The 21,275-nt window shown below is 40.9% G+C and overlaps 1 protein-coding gene across 6 annotated transcripts in view; it reads right to left on the bottom strand.

Annotated features, from left to right (window-relative positions):
* The window catches only part of KCNT2 (potassium sodium-activated channel subfamily T member 2), a 321,535-nt gene that overhangs the window by 99,355 nt on the left and 200,905 nt on the right, over positions 1–21,275 (bottom strand). For 4 of the 6 annotated variants that reach the window (XM_075936723.1, XM_075936724.1, XM_075936725.1 and 1 more), the window contains 5 exons: positions 11,285–11,434; positions 3,774–4,003; positions 2,385–2,601; positions 877–982; positions 241–413 (listed from right to left, as the gene is read on the bottom strand). In XM_075936723.1, the coding sequence (XP_075792838.1) occupies positions 241–413; positions 877–982; positions 2,385–2,601; positions 3,774–4,003; positions 11,285–11,434 (876 nt within the window). The remainder of the gene's footprint in view (positions 1–240; positions 414–876; positions 983–2,384; positions 2,602–3,773; positions 4,004–11,284; positions 11,435–21,275) is intronic. The other 2 variants (XM_075936727.1, XM_075936728.1) reach the window with 1 other exon arrangement.

The following is a 21,275-nucleotide window of genomic DNA, read 5'->3' as shown; positions in this document are numbered from 1 at the left end:
CTACTTTTCCTTGTAAACCTGTGGTAGTTAGAAGGACTCCCATTGATGTCACTGAGAGTTATTTTAGGTCCTTACTGCACAACACACATTTAATATCATCCTTGTCTCCACTCTTAAAGATGTTTGTGCCATAATTTTATTTAAATTAGTCATATTTCTTGTGACCATCAGCCACAGACAAAGCACATATTGTGATTTAAACACTTATTTGTATAGTAAAAAAATTTTAAATCCACTTACGGGTTATCCAGAAGCAATACAATAGGATTAAGTTCTTTCTTTGGTCTATAATAAGCTCTGAGTGGAACAATAAAGTTGTATAAGCCATTTCCAGCTGTCTCTGCTGCAACTATAATCAATTTATTTTTGAATCCATAGGCTTTGGCATCTTCATAGTAGTTATGTTGGCATCCCTTAAACCAGTATAGAAAACAAAACTTCAGTGGCTTTGGACAGAAGTCAATACTCAGGGATAACAAGATTCAAAGTGGTTTTTCACTTCCCAAGCTAAAATGTGTGAGTTGAACTTAGTTTTGTCTGAGCTTCACAAACATCTGTCAGCAATTCTACGTGTCAGCATGGGTTGTAGGCGGCCCAGTGCTTTTTTTGTGACGGTATTGCCTGGTACGCAGTACTAGCATCTCCAGACGTAGTACTAGCACCGCCAGTCAGAGCTCAACGACATTTCCCCTGGAGTACCAGCACTTTTTTTTTTTTTTTTTTTTTTTTTTAACAAAAAAAGCACTGGTTGTAGCTGAATGGGTGCTGAATGCTACTTATCTGCAAATGCAGACAAGGACAAAATTGTGTTTGAACACAACAAATAAACAAGCCTTGTTTAACACATGGGTCTTTACAGTAACAAAAACTTTTTACCTTGTCCAATCTTAAACAACAAAATGGCACTTTTTCATGCAGCAGATGGCAAAATGTGGGAGAACTTCCAATATAAGGAGAGTAAGGAGGATAACCTTTAGCATACCTAGAAGAGTAGAGAAACAGTTCTGAAAACTGTCAGCAATTTAGCAACTGCAAAACAAACAAGTCTAACTATTTTTTTATTATTACTATTTGTGGCATAGCAAAGAGAGACAAGTATTAATATGTATAAAATCATGCATAACTAAATATTAAATTAAACAAAATAGATTCAATTAGTTTTCTCATATAAACAATAATCATAACACTATGTGTGTGTGTATATACATATATACACACAATTCAGTAAATATAATAAGTGGTGACATTGTTATAGGATCACATGTTTGTTTATTAGGGTGATACATTTCTCAATTGAACAACTTTAAGTGTCATTCAATTTCGTGCCGTCTAATGGCTCAAGCATGGATTTTCATTGTAGAAAGTAGATGGATGATGTTCAAGATATTTCTAACTGATACATAACACTTAAAAGTTAGGCTGATCCTATTGCTAATCATCAGAAAAATCTAATACAATTGATACAATTTGTAATAGCAACCTAGATTGAATTAAAAAAGTATTGATTCTAACAGTTTAATTCTTTTCTGAATCCAACTAGATATTTATATGGATGAGAATATCAACAGTTATTTTGACAGGAGAATAGATGAGCTATAAATCCTCATACTTTAAGACGTAAACAAACTGACTGAAGTTTAGGAAGAAATTTCTCTTTTTGGCAGTTTAATCCATGATTTTCCACTACAGATTTTGTAGCAGCTCAAGGCTGGGGGCATGGGAGTACCTAATGCTCTAATTTTCCATTCAGCATATCATAAACAACATCTGGGACAGAACCCTAAAAGCCAAAACAAAGGCACAAGCCCCAAAACTGTGTTCTGACTGGGAGAGTGCCAAAGCTCCTGATTGTTCTGCTGCTCCTGTTTAAGTCAGAGGAAGAAACTGGAAGTTGTCCATTCAACTATACTCCACACCGCTATGGACTCCTGCTCTCATTATCCCTGCTTTCTGATTCTGACCTTCTAGTTTTCTGACTCCTGGTAACAGACCTTTGGACCCTGTTCTCTCTTTAGTCTCTTTAGACCCATACCCGTTATGTGGATTTACTTGAGTGTTTATGAAATAGCTTTTCACTTCCAAACACAGCCAGGCCTTTGTTATTGAATGTCACAAATGTCCTGCAGGAGTTGGACTATTTCTTATTTCAAAATAGAGGAAATCACTCTGTCATTGGGCCTTCTGTCTTTTCACTACAGATTATGTGATATGATCACACATAAATCAGGTCCACTTCTGTTTCTTATTAAATGAGATGTCTTTAATCAGAAAAAGAGTTGAAATCCAGTTTCCAATCATTTCAATGGGAGCAGAACCACACTTAACATTTACCCAGTATTAACATCTACACATAGTAATGTCCTGTTCACATTGACTTTACGTACTCTGAAGTCATTGAAATGTCATCATCTGAGGGAGTGGTTTCATCCTCTGACTGGTCACTTAGAAGATCACATGTCTGAAGCGATGAGGAGTCTGCCACCTCCAAAACAGGTGCTATGCTAGATCTTCTGCCATCTTTACGTCCCTCTGAAGGAAGGGTTAAAGTAGGTCCAGCGGAAGATCTGTATCCTGTATCTTGTAAATCTATAGCCACGGTCCCTAAAACAGCATCAGAAGCAACTCTCAACATGCAAGTCCAGTCAGAATTATAAAGGGGGTATATTATGCTTATTATGGATGATCAAAAACACAACCATGTATCAAAATGTTATGAAAATATAATAAATGTTTAAGCTACATCCAGTAGAGCCTTACATCATTCTACAATAATATACAAGTCAATTTCTCATTAACATGGTAATAAATTATTTTTTTCCAAAAACTTACCAACCTTTAGCATTTAAAAATATAGCACATGCAAATCAGCTTTGAGAATATTTGCAAATAAACAGCAGGTTATATTGAATTTATGGATGCTGCTATATATCCTTAATGAATACAAAATTTTACTTAATCAATCTGATATTAACTAGGATAATGTGTAAGATTCCCAACTGTTTAAGTGAGATCAGATTTTGACACCTTGACTTTTAATGTGTTTGTTCTTCTTGGTTCTGTTACATTATGTTTCTGGAAACAAAATGTAGTCCAATGAGTTGTTTGATGGGATAAAAGATTGTCTAGTGATCTGGACATTGGAGTATTACTTCCTAATTTATACCAGTAACAGGTACTTGTACAGGAAAGGGGGAATACACCTGATGGGGCTGATAGCATCTAATATTTGGCCACTTTGTTGTGAATTAGTTTGTGATATTCAAATAAACAATAGGAATTCACTGCATGAGATATTTTAGACTTTTGGTGTATTTTAGCTAGATTACCATGAAATGTATCAATTAAACATATGTCTTTGATTATGAATTATAGACAGCAAGACACTACAGCCTTTTGTGACTAAGCACTTTAAGTGTTTGTCCACAGGCCTGATGTCTGTCAAGCTACACTCAGCAAAGGGAGTCTATGGTCCATGTGGTTTCTGATACTTCTGTGATCCCATTCTAATCCCAGGCCACACTGCTTCCTGAGGCTCCCCTTGGCTGCAAACTGGAAACTGGAGCCAATGGGAGCCACAAGGCTCCATGGCTGTGGAGCCGGTAAATAAACAAACCTAATCATCCAGTTAGCAAGTTTCTCAGAGTTGATCTGTGAACCAATTTGAAAAACATTGTCATAGGGCATTTTAAAATAGATTTATATTTTTAGTATAATATATTTCTGATCTTTTTTCCCCATAGTATCAGAATATTTTGAGATTTACCTGTACTTACCCATACTGGCAATTACACTATGCAAGGGCAACCTAGACGGTCCATGATAAAATGACTTGCATTCATTATTTTTTCTATGCTGTTCTTGTTTTTTAAAAGCTGAATTTTCTTCTTTGGTGATGTTGATATAAAAACAAATATCTGTAGAGCTCATAATATATCGCGGGCCTGGATTCAGCAGAATGTTTTTGTTATCTTCCCTCCTAACACCAATCAAACAGACTCCAAACCTTAATTAAAGAAGGAAATTAGATGGCTTATTTAATGACTCAACAGAATGCAAATTGCAGATTACAATAAGGGACTCTTAATCTAGTCTCATGAGCTGTAGAATCAACACATGAACATTCTAGGAAAACAAATATTTGAAAATACAATAAATGAAATTATCCCAAACCAGACCATCTATGAACCTCGAAGCGTTCAAAAAACTTGTTTTTCTACTAATGTCTTCTAATGTTGGGCAAGTTAATTTCTGACATAATCACTCATAAGAATACAATAGAAATATAGAACTCTGCTAATTATCAAACTAAACTGTTCCATTATTCAATGGAATTGTTTTCAGATTTTTGCCCAATAATTTAATCTTAATCTTTTTGATCAGTAGTGGAAAATAAGGAATTAAAAATTTGTACAATGCTCTTACGTTATTTTAAAATCCTAGTAATCTATTGATAAACTGTCAATTGATTCATTTTATTAGAAACCACTTAAAAAACAGAATGAAGCTAATATACATGAAACTAGCATTTGTGGGTCCACACTCACCATAAGCTTGTTCATATGAATATGTTCAAAATATGTCAGGACATATCCGGAGTTAAGGGGATCTGAAAATATAGCCTAAGATGTAAACAAATGAGCTTACACTGTCTAATGAATCAGACCCTAATTTCTGAGGATGGGACCATAGAATGTTTGATCATCAATAGATTAATAGATGAGCTACATCAATTGCGTAGCTTAAATCAAAATAGCTTATTTCATCTGTTGGTGCTGTCTACACAGCAGGAAGTCCATGAAAGAGCAATCTTCCTCCTAATTCCTCATAAAATGAGGGTTACAGGAGTTGGAGTAAGAAGTCCTCCAACTAGACATTATTTTGCCATTATGATGAAATAACTGCTTGTAGTGTAGATGTGGACTATATTATTTAGGAATAACGTCAGTTATTCTGAAATAACGCTGCTGTGTAGACATACCCTCAGGGTGCAAACTGGCTTGGCAGGCTTGCTCTCCATGCTTGGTAGCCACCACTTTCAACTTAAGGAAGAATGTAGTAATTATTAGTGCATATGCTCTAGCTCATGCAAAACCTGATGTTGAAAAAGATGCTTTTTATGCCACGTTAAACAGCATTGTATGTAGGATGTCACTCCCACTTCATAGTCTCTTGTTAGTAGATAGGAACATGAGAATTGGCCATGATAGAACTGAATTTGAACTGGTACTAGGAGCATACAGATCAGAAGAGAAATCAGATGATGAGTGTCTAATGAAATTTGCTTCCACACATAAACTATTTGCAATAACTACATAGGGTCAGCGCAAGAACTGCCATTTTGGGACTGATGGGACAACGTTGGGTTTTCCAGCCAGAATGTTGATTCTTGACTAAACTCATTCAGGATGTATAGGAATCAAGCAGCACTAATCTTGCTCTGGAATCTGATAATCAAAACTAAAAGCAACACATTTAGCTTAGTACGGGGTAATGGTTAGATTTTCAACAGAATCATGGATTTGCCAGGAACGTGTTCTCATGTAAATTAACAATGTGCCAATAGGCTATAAAGCAGACTGAGGTGACCATAGGAAGTATGAAATTTAGAGCTGTCAATTAACTGCAGTTAGCTCATGTGGTTAATATTTTTAATCACAATTTTTTGAATTCATCATAAATAATCACACTGTAAAACAATAGAATACCAACAGAGGTTTTTTTTAAATATTTGTCGTTATTTTTTCACATTTTCAATATTTATTTTAATTACAACACAGACTACAAAGTGTATACTCTATATTTTATAAATTTAATAAATGTATGCACTGCAAAATGATAAACCATATATTTTGCAAATCACTTCATACAAGTATTGAAGTGCAGCCTTTTTACTGTGCAAGTGTAACTTCCAAATGTAGATTTTTTTCTTACATAACTGCACTGTCATGTTAGCAAAACAATGTAAAACTTTAGTGCCTAAAAGTCTATGCAGCTCTACTTCTTGTTCTGCCAATTGCTAAAACAAATACGTTTGTTTCCACTGATGGACTATAGTGCTGTCTGCTTTTTATTTAAAATATCATTAGAAAGTGAGAACAACTGTTCGCATGGCACTTTTGTAGTCAGTGTTGCATGGTATTTAGTGCCAGATAAGCTAAACATTTATAAGCCTCTTCATATTTTGGCCACCATTCTAAAGGACATGCTTCCATGCTGATGATGCTCTTTAAAAATATACATAAATTAAATAAAATGCTTTCTTTGCCTCTGTATTGACGGAAGAGGTCAGCTCCCAGACAAATTCACTAGGCAATGCAGTATGGGAAGGAGGTGGACAGCCCTTGGTGGGCAAAGAACAAGTTAGGAACTATTTAGAAAAGCTAAGCATACACAAATCCATGGGCCCAGATTTAATGCATCCGAGGGTACGGAGGGAGTTGGCAATTGTCATTGCAGAGCCTTTGGCCCTTATCCTTGAAAACTCATGGAGATCGGGAGAGATCCCAAATGATTGGAAAAAGGCAAATGTAGTGCCCATCTTTAAAAAAGGGAAGAAGGATAATCAGGGAACTACAGACCAATCAACCTTACCTCAGTCCCCAGAAAAGTCATGGAGGGAATCCTCAAGGAATCCATTTTGAAGCACTTGAAAGTGGGGAAAGTGATCAGGAATAGTCAACATAGATTCATGAAGGACAAGTTGTGCCTGAGCAATCTGATTAGCTTCTATGATGAGATAACTGGCTCTGTGGATATGGGAAAGTCAGTGGATGTGATATATCTTGACTTTAGCAAATGTTTTGATATGGTCTCCCACAATATTCTTGCCAGCAAGTTAAGGGAATATGGATTGGATAAATGGACTGTAAGATGGATAGAAAGCTGGCTAGACTGTCGGGTCCAACGGGTAGTGATCAATGGCTCGATGTCAGGTTGGCGGTCGGTTTCTAGTGGAGTTCCCGAAGGATTTGTTCTAGGACTGGTTTTGTTCAACATCTTTATTAATGACCTGGATGAGGGCATGGATTGCACCCTCAGCAAGTTTGCAGATGACACTAAGCTAGGGGGAGAGGTAGATACTCTTGAGGGCAGGGATAGGGTCCAGAGTGACCTGGACAGATTAGAGGATTGGGCCAAAAGAAATCTGATGAGGTTCAACAAGGACAAGTGTAGAGTCCTGCACCTGGGACGGAAGAATCCCAAGCATTGTTACAGGCTGGGGACCAAATGGCTAAGTAGCAGTTCTGCAGAAAAGGACCTGGGAATTACTGTGGATGAGAACCTGGATATGAGTCAACAGTGTGCCCGGGTAGCCAAGAAGACTAATGGCATATTAGGTTGCATTAGGAGGAGCATTGCCAGCAGATCCAGAGAAGTGATTATTCCCCTTTATTTGGCTTTGGTGAGGCCACATCTGGGGTATTGTTCCCAGTTCTGGCCCGTTCCCCCACTATAGAAAGGATGTGGATGCACTGGCGAGGGTCCAGCTGAGGGCAACCAAAATGATTAGGGGGTTGGAGCGCATGACCTATGAGGAGAGACTGAGGGATTTGGGTTTGTTTAGTCTTCAGAAGAGAAGAGTGGGAGGGGAGGTTGATAGACGCCTTCAACTTCCTGAAGGGAGGTTCCAAAGAGGATGGAGAAAGGCTGCTCACAGTAGTGACGGATGGCAGAACAAGGAGCAATGGTCTCAAGTTACAGTGGGAGAGGTCTAGGTTGGATATTAGGAAGAACTATTTCACTAGGAGGGTGGTGAAGCACTGGAATGAGTTACCTAGGGATGTGGTGGAATCTCCATCCCTAGAGGTTTTTAAGTCTCGGCTTGACAAAGCCCTGGCTGGGTTGATTTAGTTGGGATTAGTCCTGCCTTGGGCAGGGGGCTGGACATGATGATCTCCTGAGGTCTCTTCCATCTCTATGATTCTATGTGGCTGAACTCCTTAAGGGAGAATTGTATGTGTCCTTCTCACTTTTACCCACATTCTGCCATATATTTCATGTTACAGTAACCTCAGGTGATGATCCAGCACATGTTCATTTTAAGAATGCTTTCACAACCGATTTGATAAAATGCAAAGAAGGCACCAATGTGACATTTCTAAAGAGAGCTACAGCACTCTACCAAGGCTCAAAAATCTGAAGTGCCATTCAAAATCTGTGAGGAACAAGGTGTGGAGCATGCTTTGAGAAGTCTTAGAAGAGCAACACTCTTATTTGGAAACTATACAACATGGATCACCAAAGGAAAAAAAAAACCTTCTGCTGGTGTCATCTGACACAGATGATGAAAATGAATGTGAATCAGTCTGCACTGCTTTGGATTATTATCAAACAGAACCCATCATCAGCACGGACACATGTCCTTTGGCATAGTAGTTGAAGCATGAAAGGACATATGAGTCTCTAGTGTTTCTGGCACATAAGTACCTTACAAAACCAACGTCAACAGTACCACATGAATGCCTGTGGACCAATTTACATATCTTGGCAGCACCCTCTCCCGCTCAGTGACAATTGACATCGAGGTCAACTGCAGAGTCGCCAAGGCAAGCTCTGCATTCGGCAGACTGCTGACCAAAGTGTGGGACCGCCGTGGAATAAGCCTTGCTACAAAGCTTAAAGTCTATCGAGCAGTAGTGTTAACTACCCTGATGTATGCCAGTGAGACTTGGACTGTATACAGGAGGCACGCTAGGCAACTGAACCACTTCCACACGATTTGCCTCCACAGACTTCTGAGGATCCGGTGGCAGGATAAGGTGCCAGACACAGAAGTCCTTTCTAGAGCAGGTCTGCCATCAGTTTACACCCTGCTGATGAAAGCTCAGACACGCTGGGCAGGCCATGTTGCAAGGATGCCAGATCATCGCATCCCTAAACAGCTCTTCTATGGTGAGCTGTTTCAAGGGAAGCGATTGCACGGGGGACAAAAGAAGCGATACAAAGATATGCTTAAAGCCTCTCTCAAGTCCTTGGATATTGACACCACCTCCTGGGAGACCCTGGCACAAGACTGATCAACATGGCACACGCTGATCTACCATCTGAAGTCAGATGGTCAACCATAGCACAAGAGAAGCAAGCACTCCGTAAAGCCAGAGTTGTAAAAGCTGCAACAGTGGTGCCCACACATGTCTGCCCGACATGTGGCAGAACATTCCGTGCCCGTATCGGCCTTATCAGCCATTTGCGGACACACCGTGGACAGTCCACAACCCGTTAGATGTCAAGGTCCTCTTCAAATACGATGGACAAACAACAACAACTATGAAGATAATATTTACTTATGGGGAGAGACAATGACCAACTACAGCTAATGCTGGAAGTGTCATAAAACCCTGTAAAATCTATGAGACTTAAGACTTGGGTAAAAAAAACAAAAAACAAAACTATTCATGCCTCCTTTAAAACAAACCAATAACTTGCCAATGCTCTATGAAGATGACAATGGCACTGAATGAGTAATTCATTTTAGCTGGGTAATTGGTTTACAGAAGGAGATTCAATAACTGAAGAACTTCCACATCGGATTGGCCTTGCATCAGTGACATTTCAGCATTTTAAAAGGACTGTTTGATGGGATGTCTACATGACAACTATATACGTGTTATAAGATCCAAGTGTTCAGTGCGGTAGTGATGACAATCCTGTCACATGAATCATAAACCTGACATTTAAAAACAACTGAGGAGAGTATGCTAAACTTTTTTTAGTATGCAAATCTATGGTATATTCTTAATATTCATTGCTTGAATTTTGTCAGAAATGAGGAGATACTTAAAAGATCCTGGGAAATTACAACCTTGCACCAATAGACAACAAGATGACTTCCATGGTGGAGTCACAAAGGAGAAAGATATGCTTTTATAGAAATCTTGTCAGGCTGAGGTTGAAGGAAGTAGAGTACAATGCTTATGACAAATGAGGTTGACAAATGCAATTTTGAGTAATTTAAAAAAACCTAAATCTTCCCATAATCCTTCTTGACAGAGGAAGATTTGCAAGCATCGATTCTGTGCACTGCCACCGCCACATCATAGCCACATGAATTTTGCTGATGATTCGCCAAATATATATTTAGCTTTTGACAGCTAAGCAAGATCCAGATCCTACAGAGAAGATATTTTAATTATTCTTTGGATTATATCCAGGGGGAAAGCCTTCAAGTCATATTGGCTAGGGAAAGGATGTATTGAATATCTAGTTTTGACCACTCCCACATCAAGATGTTGATCTCCCGATTGTGATGTAGTAAGATGAGGGCCTAACACATAAGACACAGGCCTGGTCTGAGTTCTGAGGCCTGGCCAATGGTCAGTACTAATATAAAGCAAAGCTAAGCCATGAGCTGGAGGCAGGTCTGGCTCATGCAGCTTGTCAAGAAGAAGTCTGATATTGCAGAAACACTGATCCTAAGTGATACTAAGTGGTCTGTAAGCACATTCCAGAAGGAAGGTAACATCACACCTCATTAGGAGACATCTTGTTACTAACACACTCTCAGGCATATATTGACCCAGGCTCAGGATAGGATCTAGGATGACCGAGTTGTAGATAGCAATGTTTTGACTGAAGCACTTTGTGCAAGGTGGTAGCTAGGTACGACAGAGGGCGGTAACCTGATACATCACCAGTAGTGTGTAACTTGTTATTTACCTGTGTATAAAAAGGTATCCTAGGGGAGCTGTCCTTGTCTAGCTTACAGGGCAGCGGAAAGTCCTGCTGCTGACTGAGCTAGTCCATTACCACAAGCATACATGCGTTAGTGGTCTGGTAGGGTCTGCTGGATACTAAGGCTGTATGTCCTTGACAATAAAGCTGGCATGATGCCCTAGTTCCTTATCTGATTTTGTGGCTTTTGGGGGTTCTCTCAGAGTCTGCTATGCTGGCTACCTGTGCAGAACCAGTGCAACATTCAGGGGGAACACATGCACAGTTACCGTCAGTGGACAGAGCAAGATACTTGTCAGGACACCTCTGGTAACTTCTGACCACATGTGCTATTCACTTTTGCTACCAGACTACTTAGAACTAATCTGCTTTTGCCTTAAGGTTAGGCTGGTACATCCAGACCAAAAATAGTTTTAAATTGATACTCAAAACTGGCAGGAGAATACAAAATTTCCATAAATTTTGCAAGATTCAGCAACCATTGAAAATCAGAAGCAAAACATTTCATAAGATGGCAATGACACCATGGAACAGTACAGTAAAATATTTAGTCTAGGGACACAATGTACATAAAGATTCATTTGAACTTACAATCCTCCAATAAGAAACATACTTTTTATGTGCATGGAAAGAAGCATATGTGAAACTCTTTCCCTCATATTCAGCAAAAAATGTACTGTCCTCCAGATTTATGTGATATACTTCATTACCAGAGCATCTGCCGTACATTTTCTGCCACTGTTCTGGTGATTGTTGACCCTCCCTGAAACACACAGATAATGAGAATATGTAAAAAAAATCTCATTTATAACAGCAGTATCTATTGGCAATCGTTTCTACAGATGTCCCTTAGAAAGGCTCGATGAGCTAAACTGAAAAGTATTTTCTTAGTGGCAAGGATGAACTGATATTAATTTATATTAATTAAGAAACATTTTCTTTTCTAAAGTAATGGGTTTGTTAAGTGTCTCTACACTTTTTCTTTATAGTGAAAAGAAGACACAATATGAATTCCAAGAAACCCAGTCATAGGCCTAGTCTACTCTACAGGGGAAAGTAGAAGTAAGATATGCTACTCCAGTTACGTAGATTATATAGCTGGAGTTGACATACCTTAAATAACATTTCCGTGCTATCCACACAGCAGGAGGCTGACAGGAACAAATGCTCCTGTCAGTGTCCCTTACTACTCACGAGAAGCAGGAATACTGTCACTGATGGAGGCCCCTTTGAAGTCAGTCTAGCGGGTCTATACTACACCCTCTAAATCAAATCCCAAAAGATCGACCATGGCAGTGTTGATTTTCCATGTAGTGTAGATGTGCTCACAGTAAGTAACTAATTGCAGTTGGCATATTATTTCCATTAATACAAATAGGCCATTCAGACTCTGCAAAATATCTTGAATTTAATCATAAATAAAGATTATTAAGACATTTTCAAAAGAACTAGTGGGGTGATGTCCAGTTAACAGGGTAACTCGCCTCATGTACTATTGACTTTTAGCAAATGTATGCCAATTTGGCACTGAGCAAGATATCATATTTTCTGTGTTGGTTTTACTAAGTTTAGTTTTTTACCCTAATCCTAGATAGGGCTATTTAGTTACATGTTTATTCCTATCTCGTTCTTCACTTAGACTCCCCAGTTCAGAATAGACCACTTGTTTTTCAAACTAAATCCTTCCTGACCTTTTTACTTCACATCAACTAGGTGGGCTGCTTGTGCCCATACAAAGTCACGAAGAACATGGGCTCAGCCATCCATCTATGCAATGTAGGATTAGATTCTATGGCTTCAGACAATGCAGACCCACCCTGTGTCCCTGTGGAACTCCAATAACTTTAGTGGCACTCCATATTATCTTATAATCTCCCTGCATGGATCCTTCTGCATGACCAAGGTCTTGGTGATCAGGATATAAGTAATTATCTTGAGGAGTAGAGATCAAAATACAGCCTCAAAGATGTTGTTGGAAATTGTTGAAACAATTTTTGAAACATTTTCAATGTACCAACAAATGTTTTTGCCTTTTTTTCTGAAACTTATAAGTCTTTCCAACACCTAATATACAAATGTTTTGTTTCTGTTAATGAAGAATTTTGTCATTAAAATGTATGATTTTGAATGATTTCACCTACTTGATTCAGGAAATATACATTTCTCAATGAATGTCTATTTCACCTTGCTGCTCTGTTTAAAAATATATTAATCTTTCCAATTCTCAGATGAAATACTGAGGATATTGTAGGTAAATGCATGTTATGCAGCAGGCCTACAAGCAGGAATTTCTGGGGTGTGTGTGAAGCAAAATGCAGGACAATGTAGCACTTTAAAGACTAACAAGATGGTTTATTAGATGATGAGCTTTCGTGGGCCAGACCCACTTCCTCAGATCAAATAGTGGAAGAAAAACACGGCTACATTTCTATCACTGGGGTGTGTGTGTGCTTTTTTTGTAAATGTGGACCACAGGGGTGTGAATGTACCTCTCCCCCCCCCCTTCTCCTTGGTCCCCCAAGTAAGTGTGCTCTGGCTGGCTGGCTGGTGGAAGGTTGGAGCTGATTTCCTCCCTCCTCCAGGAGTAAGGCTGGGGGTGGGGTTAGGCCTCGCTCCAGAGAGAGAAAGGGGGGAAAATCAGCCCCAGCCTTCTCCTGGACAGCTAGAGCATTGGGAGGGAGGCTTTGGCAGCATGCCGCTCCTGCCAGCCGAAGCATGCTTACTTGAGGGTCCATGAGGAGTACGTTTGCACCCTTCACACACACCCTGCATATTTGATATGTTAGCTTGATACAGAGCTAGTATGCGTTTGGGTATCTGAACTGCTAGGCTCTCTCCCAGCTGCAGTGTCAATATACCCTTAGTAATGTGCTTTTTTAAATTACTAAGACACGCTAGAAGTTCTAGGAAGGAACAAGAGTCTTTCTGTCAAATGTTACCAAAATTACAATACCATAGTATCCTTCTTTCTCGTTCAAATTCAAACATTAGGAGCCTTTTCTAGCTATTTTTTGCATAGTTATAACCTTTTCACATTGATCGAGTCAATTAAAACTTAATCTGATTAATGTTATATATTTCTATTTCAGCTCATCAATAAATGCATACCTTTAGGACCAGTAACATCAATCCATTTTTATTTGCTATGTTGCCTCACTGAAAATCTATATATTTTAGAAATGTGCATCTGTCTGTCTGTCTCTGAGTTTGTTTGTTCAAGAACTCCTCCTAAATGGTAAGAGCTGGAATCACCAAATTTGGTATTCACCTTCCTCTTCTTCTAACTTATAGCAAGGTCAGAGTTTGGTTCTGCTAGGAAAACAGGAAGTGCATGGAATGGGATTGTTTTCTATGACATGGAAAGGGAACTTCAGGGGGTAGCCAAGTTAGTCTGTACAGGATAAACTTAAAAAACAACAAATGGTCTGGTAGCACTTTATAGACTAACAAAACATGTAGATGGTATCATGAGCTTTCATGGGCACAGCCCACTTCTTCAGATGACTGGAGTTTTGAGTTTAGGATGTGCAGACCCAAAAAAGGGAGGGAGCTGTTCAGAAGAGGCAGTGAGCCCAGGGGAGAGCTATACAGTAGGGGAAAAAAAGCCCCACCGGATGCAGGGAGGAGAAGGCACCACAGGATGGGTGGTGAAGAAATGGTCCCTGCTGGATGAGAGGGAAGAATAAGCCCAGCCAGCCAGCTGGAGGGGGAGAATGCCCTGTCAGATGGGTAGGGAGGGGAGGTGGGAGCCCTTCTGTATGCAATAAAGATAGAAGATCCTGCTTGACAGGGGAAAAGAGGGAGAAAAAGTCCCTGTCAGATAGGGGTGGGGTAAGGAAAGGCCCTGCTGGATGAGGGGAAAACTTCCCTGCTAGATGGTGTGGAAGAAAACAAGCCTTCACTCTGCATTGTGTTTAAGCAACAAGTAGCCAGAGGCAGTTATTTGCGTCTGACCTTGCTGCAGATTCAAGAAGTTCAGATGGCGTGAGCCCAACGAAGCAGACAGCATACGGGCAGTCCTCCCTCTGACCCCCTCAGAGATTTCATGAGCTGCTGATAAGGTCTGACACTCTAGACCCAGCAGACCCCTTCTTTGGAGTGTGTAGATTTAGTTTCCTATAAGCCACTGAACAGACGGGGAGTGGACAGGATGCTCCCCTGAATGACTAAAATGGATGGGGTCAGTCTAAGCATACCCCTCACACCGCCAAAAGGCACCCCTGCGTACTACATGTACGTGCATCATGGTCCAAGGACCTGTAAGCATTTGACAGATTGACAGAGAAAGAAATTAAAGCCCTGAGGGATGAGATTGAAGCTCAAAAAAGCAAAAATCCACCCTGCAGTGAGAAATGTAACTTACATGCAAGTGCCCAGCCTCTCCCAAGCTTAGGGGGGAATTTGACCCAACATTACCCCCTCTACTCCTCTCTATGCCCAGCCCTATATGGGCCCTTACCACACATTACTGAAGATAGAGAGGAGGCACAGAAGATAATTGAAAGGTGTCAGATCTTCCCTTTGGAAGAATGGGCTCTAGTTACAAATTTGTCCGATCCAAAGCAAAACACTGAGTTTTGGAATAGACTTAACAGCTTGTGGGAAGTATTCCTCCAAATTCTCAAGGAAGGAATGCCCGCCTACCATCAAGCCATATTGACCCTAGGCATTTTGGTTGGAAACATATACACGGAACACAACGCAGGAGTAGGAAAGGGCTGCAAAGCAACTTTAGGAAATTCTCAAGCCCTTGTTAGCGAATAGATAACTACAGCCTCTCTGGCTGGAATTCCAGGCTACCCAAGGATGTTTCACAATGCACAATTGGGGGCCGTCCAGAAAAAAAAAGCCACCCTAAAAGTCAACTAGTGGGAGGAGGTAACCTAAAAGTGAATTTGAAGATGTAATCACTAGAAGCTAAATCTGCCCTAACAAGGAGACACATTCTGCAAAATAAATCTCCTTACAGAGCATGGTCGAGTGATCCACCCCAGAGTCAGCAGCATAGATCAACTGCTGCAGCATGGATGTAATGAAAACCCTTTACTGAGAAGTTCAAAATTAGTAATAGCTGACTGCAATAATACATATTTGGATTTACCTATTGAAAAGAATTAGGAGGTGTGGGGGCTAATGGGAAAGCCCACCCTCCTTACCACATTAATACTGGACAAACCTGTGTCATTGATAAAAAAAGGTTATTTAGCAGGAATCAGGACAGATCATAAGAAGGAAAAAGCATTTGAAAGGGGAAGGCAAAAGGTTTGGAGCCCTATGGGCATAGTGGAAGGAATAAGGAAATTAGGAATACAGTAACTGGAAAGTTAAATTAATAGGAATGAGAAACGTTTTCTTTGGAAGGACGAAGCAAGTGATTTGAGGGTATGTGAAGGTGAAAAATGGACTCTGTGGGAGCGTAGAAGGAATTAAGCGATTGTAATATATGAAGGGAAACCTGCTTTAAAAAGTGACTCCTTATTTCTTTCAGCCTTTTTCAATAATCCAGGCAAAGAAACAATCAAATTTAACTATTTGGCTACAGACACTTTTGTTAAATCTGCAAAAGGAAAATAAGGAATTCTATTGACACTTAACTGGTTAACTGTATAAAAGAATGAAATCTATACATTCAATCCTTAAGGTTAAATTTACTCTTTAAGAAAACAAATCATTGTTTTAAGAATCCAAGCCCTGAAACTTCACTGTGTCTCTGTTCAAGGCTGAGTTGATAACACTTTTGGCTTGCTTTCAAATCCAACATTATATGTGAATACAGGCTGCCTGGCTATTTCAAAGGAATATAAAACACCTGGCCCCTCAAGTAAATTGTCCAAATACAAACAAAATATTTATAAGCACCCATTTAACAAAATTTAATGTCAATATTATTACTATAGTCTTAATAAGTAACACTGTATATGATTCTTTTCAGGAAAAGAAAAGCTTTTTGCTTGCTGGAACAATAACTGACCAACACCTTGTGCTAAGGAAAAGCATTATAGCTTCACACATTAAGCCTGATCTGTGGTACAAGAGGGAAACTGAGGCATGCCACTGTTGGGGAGGTCTAGCAACTCTAGAGGTAATTCAAGGGAGTGGAAGGTCACGAGTACCGATGAAGCGCCTTTGTTTTCGGAAAGTTGCAACTCACTTGCCCATGGAAGTGGTAAGGAACTAGCTGTAACAGGTTCCCCTAACAGATCTTAGGCAGTATTTTAAGTTATAATGGACCACCCCGACGGGGGTAGAAATGTTTTCTTGTCTTTCAGATCATCAGAAAGCACTGGTGCCAGCTGAAGAAAAACAACAAACAACATTCAACAACAACAAAAAAACTATGGTTCTGTGTCATGACATAATAAGTTTGTGTTCTGTCCAAGTTTGTCTTGTGTATCTTAATTGTAATACGTATTGCAAATATTGTTGTGTGTAGGATATTGTTTTAATGAAAGGATAATTTGAGTAAAGCAGAAGCATTAATTTAAACCAGGGGTCTCCAAACTACGGCCCGCGGGCCGCATCCGGCCCGCGAGGCCCTCTCATCCGGCCCGTGGAGACCTTTTTGTCTGGCCCCGCCTTCTTCCGCGTGCCAGTGTGACGAGGCGACCCCCGCCCGTCCCTGGGGCGCCGCCGAACGGGCCCTTCTTGCCGCGGGGGGGGGGGCCCTGTCAGGGGTGTGCGGCGTGTACTCACGCCGCGCCGGGGCAGGAGAAGCGGGCCGCTCCGCTGACAAGCGGCCGCGCGGCGGCAAACGGCGCAGGGGGCGGGGGTTAGCACGGGCGGTGTTCCCCCGCCCAGACTGACAGGGCAGCCGGCCAATCAGGGGGCAGGATGGGCGGTGGTGGTAACGCCCGCCCGGCGACGTGCGGGGGAACGTGAACCCCGGCGGGAACTTTAAAAAGGTGACCCCTTCCGCCCAGGGGGGGGGAAGGAGTGAGCGGTAGCAAGCAGGAGGGGAGGACAGCGTGCAGAGGAAGGGGAGAGCAGGGGGAAAAGCCCCCCCCCCCCCTTCCGGGAGAAACGGATTCGCAGGCGAATATTCTGAAGAGGAAACATTAAAAGCAACAATCTCTCTACCATAAGTGGATATATTTGCACACTATATTCAGGTAAGTTTAACTTAAGAAATCATAAGAATTTTTAAAAATTGTTTCGGGTCATTTGCAAATGAACAACAAATCTAAAGCCAGAAATGTCTGCTATTTTGGCATCCAGGAAACAATTTCACCATTCACACTAATACAGGTGTTCATGTGTAGTGTATCAATGTGTTATTAAATAATAACTGAATAAAATAATATTAAATAAATAATTAAAAACAACATCCATGTTTTGATTGTTTTTTATTTGGACCTCAAGTGTGTAGTCGGCCCCCGAACTGCTGTTTGATAGTTAATGCGGCCCTCGGGCTGAAAAGTTTGGAGACCCCTGATTTAAACCAACAAAATTAATAATTGGGCCCAATCAATTGGCAACGCTAAACTTAGTCAATTGGCAACTTTGAAATTCAGTGAAAGGATAATAGTTTGGTAATTGTTTAGGCTAGGAGAAAGTTAACAATGTCTCCACAGGTGAACAAAAAAGGAACTGGAAGGAAGCAAGGAGTGCATCACGTGAACAGAAGGACTGGGAGTGGGGTACCAGCCCTCTCCCCCATCGGATTGGTTTTGCTTTAATGGCTACACAAATGAAATATTTAGCTTCTGCAAATTTGCACACCAACCATAAAGTGGTTTGGCCAGAGATAATAAGAAATCTATAAGAAACAACACGGGCAAGTGAGACATCAGCATATTTAAGTAAAGATGCCCACAACAATGAGGAAACTAGTAACCTCACCATTGCAATAACAGCTACTTGCCCTGCTACTCATTGGTGCCTGATGCCTTAAAAGGCCTCAAAAATTATGGAATTGCATGGGTTAACAATTAAACATCTGTGAACCATGCTTAGTCCTATAAGAGAAACAGTGACTCTAGTCAATGTAACCTCCTTCAAGTCACATACATAGAACAAATACACACTAATAGCAATGGGGAATACACGGCCTTGGGCCTCCCCTCATTCACACATAATTATTTTGTTTATTGTAACAACATGAACACTACGAGGACAAAGAATACACAGTCCTCTGAGTTAAAGTTTGTATGGAATATTGTGGGAAAGAAGCTAAACACCAACATTAGGCCACTGAAGTTGGACCTATTGACTCCCACTGGGGCTTAACACTTAAAGCCCAGACAAAGGTAACCCCTGAGGCATGGCTGTCATTTGTTAAACAATGGCCATTGCTAACTTGCCCTCATTTGGATATTATTAACCAGGTCCTTAAGGACAAAATAGAGCCTCTCAATTGCGCATCATGCCCTGAACAGACCCGTCTCAGAACCAGGACAACTGTCACTGGTCCTTACCTTGGTGATGTTCCACACTGGTATAAACCAGCTGTGTGCTAGACTGGCTAATCAAATTGGCAAGTGCCTGATTAGGCAACGAAGGGGCTTAGCAGATACCATCGCAGATTGGTTTGGGCCTGGAAACTCTGTCAGCAACACTTATATCATAGCCCAGAAATTGTATGAGAATCCAGGCTGGTAAATGCAGTAATATCCAGTGCCCGTAAAGGCCCAGACACCAGCCAAGCCAACCGATTGATCCTGAATAGTTTGAAGGATCTGTCCAGCTCTGTGTCCATTTCACTAAACCTAACCAGATATTTGGACCAGAGATTAATTGGATTGTTAATTAATGGAACTAAATTAAAGGTATTAGAAGGCCAGTATTGAAGAATAGGATAGCTTTGACCACCCAGCCGTTATGGTGGTGAGTTCCCATCTCCCCCGTGCCTACCCATGGGAGTGGGGAAGTAGAGAATCCATGAGGACCCAAAGGCCCACCTGGACAGGGCATAGTATAACCTTTTGTTTTTGGCCCCTCTGGGGATTCCTCACTCAAATCAGATCAAAATGGTAACCTCCCTGCCTGTACCAAAGCAGGAGCATATAGATAGAGTCGAGGGCATTGCTTATTCTGAAGGTGTGGGAGCCTCCCTATACCCAGGGATTGTTGCACCCACTTTGATAAGGAAATTTTATGTACCTGCCCATTTAACATCATGACGAATCTGCCTAGGTTTGATGTGGTTGTCTCAGAGAAACAAAAACATCGAGCTGGTCCAAATAAACGGTACCTACTGGTGTTTGACTACCCAGACAGATCACTCCATCCTGCCCCTCTACATATCCATTTGTGTGTATAACAGCCCCTCGCCGGATGATCCTGACCTTTGATGGAATGCGGCTCTATTGCACTTCGGCAGTGATGAGTAACCTAACATGAGATTCTGAGTGGCACGGCGGAAGTAAGTACCTAGAGGAAGGTTTACTGGCCCTGCAGGCGAAGATCGAGGAGTTGGTGGCCAATGCCCAAAGATATATCGGGGCTGGCCATCTGAGGTACACATAGATAGGGAAACACCATGGACCATGCCAAACACCTACCTCTGCAGCACTCAACCAGGCAGTAGAGGTCAAACCTATAATCATGGGCAGCACCAGTAAGTCGATGAAATATCTTAAAGATGGAGTTGAATAGTGTTTGTCAAATTATGTGGGAAGTTTCGATTATAACATTTATAACAGTGCTGGTGCTGTACTCGTACTTCCAGAGTAAATTAAAACCCCTTAAATTGTATTTAACCTGGTGGGTTAAGGAGAACCCCAAAGTCAAGAGAAAGGAACTATAGGAGTAAACTGAGGCAATCTGTGGTATCTTGCTGAGAACTGACAAACTCAAAGTATTAGGCCAGCTTGGGAAGTAAAACAGTTCAACAGTTACTGTGACCCTGGTTCCCCTGGCAACCACATTCCAAAGGGCCTCACTTTGATAAGGCTGGTACCAAACAACCGTGCAGGATTGTTTTTACGATTTGCTTTATTCCTAGGAAATAACGTTGGTTCCAAAGGAGCTATCTGGCTTTTAACTCAGAGGATAGAGACTCTTATGTCCATCAGCAAAAGACCACTCTAGAAAGACCTTTACCAAGTTTTGCTAGCCACCAACACCGCTGTGATGTGCCAAGAACTGATTGTTGGCCAATGCTTCTCACTGCAAAAAGATCCCTCCATCTCGAAATGATCCTACCCCGATTGCTGATAAGCCTCTCTCTTCTGGTCCTGCTTTCCTACCTGCAGGACACCAGAAGAACCAAAATATTACAGGGTGATGTGCTGGTAACCTCTCCCCTGCATGATGCTGAACCACGACTGTTTCAAGAAAAAAAAAGAGGAAAAGTCCGCTCCTCTGACACCGCCAAAGCCCAAAGATTTCTGACTACAAAAGGACATTAAGAACTGACCTTGGTGAAAGAAGTGAAGTATTGTATATTGCCAAGGAGAAACTTGTGAGAGTGGTTTGGGTTTCTCCCTCTGATCTGGACTCTGTGCTTATGGACAGGTACCATCAGCATGTACCTGCCCTCCCTAATTTGGTTATTAATTATGATATGTTGTGTTATGTTACTAAAATTATAGAACAGCCCCATCATAGAATTATATTGGGGATATTAATGATTATATTGCTTTTGCTTATTAAAGGTTTCATAT

This window comes from Pelodiscus sinensis, chromosome 9, assembly GCF_049634645.1.
Source record: "Pelodiscus sinensis isolate JC-2024 chromosome 9, ASM4963464v1, whole genome shotgun sequence".
Taxonomy (NCBI): Eukaryota; Metazoa; Chordata; order Testudines; family Trionychidae; genus Pelodiscus; species Pelodiscus sinensis.
Note: the sequence above shows the minus strand (reverse complement) of the source record. Positions and strands in the feature narration are given on the sequence as shown.